This window comes from Lolium perenne, chromosome 2 (genome assembly GCF_019359855.2).
Source record: "Lolium perenne isolate Kyuss_39 chromosome 2, Kyuss_2.0, whole genome shotgun sequence".
NCBI lineage: Eukaryota > Viridiplantae > Streptophyta > Magnoliopsida > Poales > Poaceae > Lolium > Lolium perenne.
The window spans coordinates 141,911,232-141,916,926 of NC_067245.2; the positions used below are offsets into that span (position 1 = coordinate 141,911,232).

The 5,695-nt window shown below is 47.1% G+C and overlaps 1 protein-coding gene across 1 annotated transcript; it reads left to right on the forward strand.

Moving 5' to 3' along the window:
* Positions 1 to 2,622: 2,622 nt before the first annotated feature.
* LOC127333405 (pentatricopeptide repeat-containing protein At2g22410, mitochondrial-like) lies at positions 2,623 to 4,759 on the forward strand. Its single transcript, XM_051359801.1, has one exon. It carries the CDS (start codon positions 2,659 to 2,661, stop codon positions 4,633 to 4,635), a length of 1,977 nt encoding a protein of 658 aa, XP_051215761.1. The 5' UTR covers positions 2,623 to 2,658; the 3' UTR covers positions 4,636 to 4,759.
* Positions 4,760 to 5,695: the final 936 nt, after the last annotated feature.

A 5,695-nucleotide genomic window follows, 5' to 3' on the forward strand; every position in this document is an offset into this window, starting at 1 on the left:
AAGTGGATTACATATATAGAAAAGATACCACGGGTAAATCTCGACCCACTCAAAACGAAAGAAAAGAAGAAGAAGAAGCTGAAGTTTGTCTCTGGTCGGCACTGCCGGCGATAGTGGGCCGGCACTGCCGGTGGGTGCGCTCTGGCACTGCCGGTGGTTGCAGGCCGGCACTGCCGGTGGCTGCACCCCGGCACTGCCGGCCTGCCTGTCGACCTGTTGATTCAGAAAGGTGGCCGGCACTGCCGGCGATTCTTCTCCAACAGGCAGAAAAGTATATATAGCCCCCTTCCCCTACCTTGGAAGGGTGCTCAAACCCTAAGATCATCATCCACCATTGCTGAGCCACCAAGAACACCAAAGTAGCCAGATCTCCTCTCTCAACCACCCAAATCACTCGTGCTTTGGAGAATCGAAGGAGAAGACCCCGATCTACATCCCACCGAAGCGTTCTTCATTTCCCCCTCATATGCTTGAGAGCCCCCTTGCTAGTGTTGCTCTTTGGATCCCTAGTTGTTGTTGTTGATGTATGCTTGTTGATTTATTGTGTTGTTACAGATTTGGGATCCTCCAATTTGGTTGTGGATGTGTGCCCCAAGAACCTTGTAAAGGCCCGATTTCCGCCTTGAGGAAATCCCTTAGTGGGAGTGGGCTAGGCCTTCGTGGCGTTGCTCACCGGAGACCTGAGTGAAGCCTTCGTGGTGTTGGTTTGGCTTTCGTAGCAACCACACTCCTCCAAACGTAGACGTACCTTCTTGCAAAGGAAGAGAACTACGGGAATCAACTCCGTGTCTCCGCGTGCTCCACTCTTGGTTACCTCTATCCTTTATCCCTCTCTATATATTACGTAGCTATATCTTGCTTAGTTGTTAACCTTGTCATATAGATAAATTCACATAGTTGCATATCTAGAGAATTTACCTTTGTGTCAAGCCTAAATTGAAAAAGAACTAAAAATTGGTTAGCACCTATTCACCCCTCCCCTCTAGGTGTGGCATACGATCCTTTCAGTAGCGCCTGTGCTCAAGAGTTCCAGATAGCAGCTGCGCGGTGTGGATTTCCCTAATATAGTAAGGCCCCCGACACTATTATCTACACCATATGTTTGTTGGAGATTCATGCACAGTCCAAGCAGTCAAAGGTTTGGCACATTTGCATTTGAGTCCTCTGGAAAATTCGAAATCATCCCTAAACGCACACTGGGGTATAAAAGCCCAACCTAACACAAAATCCCCACCCGCCCAGACCCTTCCCCCCAGCGCCGCCGTCCCCCACACACCCAGCCCCGACCCGTCCCCTCTCCTAGTTCCTCTCCACCTCCCCGACCACCACAAGCAGCGCGGCGGGCAGGAGGCTTCCCCGTCGGTGGCTCGAGCACGACTTCCCCGGCGGTGGCGAGCATGGAGCGCCGGCGAGGTAGCCTCGCCGACGCACGATGCTACCCTTCGCCGACCTCATCGCCACCTCGAGCAGGCCCTCTCCATCCCGCCGCCACCTCCTGCGCGCGGCAGCTTCAGCAGTCACCGCTGCATCGGCCGTGCCGCCGCTCGAGCGCCAGCGGTGGCGGATGGGCCGCGTCCTCGTCGCGCGCCATCGGCGTTGGACGGGCCGCGTCCTTGTCGCGCGCCACCGCGTGCCGTGGTCGGACACGACCGGGCGTCATCCAGGCCTCCTGGATCCTGGAGATGATTTTTTTTATTTTAGATTCTTCTATGTAACTTTTATGAAACTTGTGTGGATTTTAGTTCTGTTTCTCGTTTTGGATTTAGTTTCTTGACATGTTCATGTTTCGTGTTGTATTTGCTTCGATGGATACTAAAAATGTCTAATGTGTATGGAACTGTATGAATACCCTCTGAATTATGTATGAATCTATATGAATTGTGTTTGAATCCTTTGGTAATTAGGCAGATTTTCCTGCGTATGAATTCTGTAGAAAATCTTCCAGATTTGAATCATGTACGAATCTGTGAATCCTAAGTGAATTGATCTAAAAAAAATAGTTGATAGCCAAACATCTCACATTATTTGATACTTCGATTTTTAGAAAACTATAGTATTCTCGGAATATTTTCCCAACTCGGAATATTTTCCCAAACAGTGAAAAAATGGATCTCAAAATAACCACGGCTAATTTCCCCAAACTCTAATATATTTTCTAATATTTATCAAAATCTATTATGAACTTCTGCGGAATTGTGAATGTTTCTCATAAAAACTCGTTTGAAAAATGTTCATTGTATGAAAGATTTTTTTTGGAAAAATTTGTTTGATAGAAATATTTTTAGGTGTTTAGAGAATATTATGTGAAAGAATATTATTGAATTATTCTGCGATGAAACGTAAATGAAACTAATAAGCATCAGCTGCATAATATGCATAATTGTATATAACTGCTACGTATTAAATGCGTCTTAATATTAAGAAAAAACTTTGATTTATTTTCTGTCAAATTTTTTTCTCATAGGTGGCTGTGAAATGTGTGGGAGGGAGAGGGGGAAGTACTAGTTGTAAGATGTGTGAAATATGAAAAAAATAGGTGGATTTCTGCAAAATAAAAGTAAACTAAAGATTAAAGGTAGGAGGATTTTTTTGCAACGTTGCTAGCCTTTCCGGCCCCTTGGAAGCTCGTAGTCGTAGACTTCCAGACCACAGGACAGGATGCCCTTTCCGGTTCTGGGGCCTCCTCGACCAGGAGGCACAAGAGCGCCGCCACCCCGGCCGGCGTGGAACACCAACCGTAACCTCGTGGTGACCCACCCGCTGCTCTCGCTCCTCGAGTCATGTCCCTCCTTCCCCCGTCTCCTCCAGCTCCACGCGCTCCTCACCGTCTCCGGCCTCGCCGCTCACCGTTTCCCCGCGTCTCGCCTACTCGCCTTCTGCGCCCTCTCCACGCCTCCCCGCGTCGACCACGCCGCCGCGATACTTGCCCGCGCCGCCCCCGGTCCCAACGCCTACATGCTCGCCACCATGATGCGAGCCTTCCTCCGCGCGCACCTCCCGCGTCGCGCCTTCGCGCTCTTCCGCCGCGTCATCAGCGACAGCCTCCCCGCCGACGCGCGCACGCTCGTCTTCGCACTCAAGGCAGCCGCGGCCGCCTCTGAGAACGGCTCCCCATCCGCTGGCGAGGGTGTTCACTGCCTGGCCCTCAAGTGGGGGTTCACTGGCCAGAGCATGCTGGTGGGGAACGCGCTGGTGCACTTCTACGCTAACCGCAAGTCCTCATTGGCAAATGCGCACAAGCTGTTCGATGAGATGCCTGAGAGGGACGTCGTCTCTTGGACGACGCTGCTGGATGGATACGCGCGTGGAGAGTTGGCTGACGAGGCATGGCTAGTGTTTTGCAGGATGGTGGCGGCAGGGGGGCTGCAGCCCAACGAGGTGACGCTGGTTCCTGTGGTGTCAGCGATTGGGCAGATGGGGTTGCTGCCGCTGGGGAGGAGGGTGCATCAGTATGTCGCAGAGGGCGGTGTACGCGTCAGTGTTAATTTGGCGAATGCACTGATTGATATGTTCGGAAAATTTTGGTGTGTGGCCTCTGCCAGGGAGGTTTTCGATAGCATGGCAGTCAAGGATGTGTACTCCTGGACGACCATGGTTAACGTCTATGGCAAGTGTGGTGACCTGGAAACCGCAGCTCTGCTGTTTGAGGATATGCCTAAGAGGAATGCAGTTTCTTGGAGTTGCATGGTTGCAGCTTACTCACAGGCAAATCAGCCCGAGGAAGCAATTAGGCTTTTTAAACAGATGGTTGAACAAGGTATCGAGCCGATCAATGCTACCCTTGTGAGTGTGCTTTCAGCATGTGCTCAGTTGGGTTGCCTGGACCTTGGAAGGTGGATATATGATACCTACATTATTACTGGTAAGGCTGTGCTTACTGTGAATTTAGGTAATGCATTAATTGATATGTATGCAAAATGTGGAGATTTGCATGCAGCATCAAAATTGTTTACTGAGATGGCAGAGAGAAATGTGGTGAGTTGGAATTCGATGGTCATGGCCCATGCCATGCATGGTCAGTCTGAGCAAGTCCTCTGTCTCTTCAAGCAGTTGAAGGGAACATATATTGTGCCTGACGAGATTACATTCCTTGGGTTACTTTCTGCATGCAGTCATAGTGGGTTAGTTTCAGAAGGGCGGCGATATTTTGAAGAAATGAAACTGGCCTACGGGATTGTACCCAAAGCAGAACATTATGCATGCATAATTGATCTTTTGGGTAAATCTGGGCTTCTTGAAGAGGCATTTGAAGTTGCACAGGGTATGCCATTGGAAGCTGGTGAGGCCGGTTGGGGTGCTCTTTTGCATGCATGCACAATGCATGGCAATTTAGAGATTGGTGAATGCGCTGCTGGTAAGCTAGTAAAACTCGATCCTTCGGACAGTGGAATCTATGTACTTATGTGTCAAATATATGCAAGTAAAAACAAATGGGATCAGGTGAAGATGTTGAGGATGTTGATGAGAGATAGAGGGGTAAAGAAGAACCCTGGCTGTAGCTCTATTGAGGTGGATGGAAAATTTCACGAGTTCTTGGTGGCAGATGTTTCACATGTTCATTCAGAAGATATATATGCAGCATTGAAGAACATTTATATCCATTTAGAATTGGAAGGTTATGTTCCTCTTACTTAACAGGAGTGTGGCAGTTCTTCGTTCCTTGTTCATGTACCTCACTGTAGAAAGAAAACGAAAACTTAACAACTGACAGCATTTTATATATTCAAATCTCAGCTTCCAGCTGTACATTTTTTCTCAAGGAGGTGCCGTTATACATTCCTTTCATCTCATGGTCTGAGAACGAGATGAATTTCTGCTGTCCTTAAGCAAGCTTACATGGGCAGAAAATGGAGGTTCATTCTGATTGTTATGCAGAGTCTCGGTTTGGCCAGATTTGTTTTGCGGAGAAACTGTTATACTTTTAAGGAACCTGATTGACCCTGGACTACCTAACTGGAAGTTCTTTCAGCTAGTTCTTGGCTCATGTGGACTCCCTGATAATTATCCATTATACAAATATTTGCAGATAGCTAGCTTTAGGGCTTTTACTAGTTGAAGCATAGAGGCTTTGAGAAAATCTCTTTCGACGTTATTAAGGTAAACAGTATAATTGACATTCTGTTACTACATTGGTTGTCGAGCATGGAAATTATAGGACTAATGCTACCATATTTTGTTTCTTACCCCACTTATGATTGTAGGGAAATTTGACCACTGAAACACAAATTATAGCAATGGTTGGAGTAAAGTGAATTAACTAATTATTAAATGCTAGTATTGTGGAAGTATAATGCAATATCTAGTTGAATTACCCAATTTCTTCTATATTACTGTGTTGTGGGAGAAAATTATGGAAACATTTGGAGTGAATATTGTCAACACCCGGATTTGTAAGTCCAGATGCCTATTATGCCATTCCTCGCAATCCCAGGAATATTGTTTTTGCGAGACATAATAGATTGATATCACAACACATCATTTATTACAACACATAATCGTCTTACAAACATAGATCACATGATCCAATATTACACAAATAGATTGTTCATCAACACAAATAGTAGCGGAAGCGAAGTAGCGTAGTAGTAGTCCATCTATTTCACAGGCAACACTTGACGTTAGAAGGGACGATTCTAGTTATCGTAGACGTCCTGCTGTCCGTCATCCTGATACTGTTGCTCTCCTTCAAAGTCTG

Bases quoted from the DNA above. Each gene is read 5' to 3' on its own strand.
- LOC127333405 (XM_051359801.1), top strand. From the start codon at position 2,659: ATGCCCTTTCCGGTTCTGGGGCCTCCTCGACCAGGAGGCACAAGAGCG.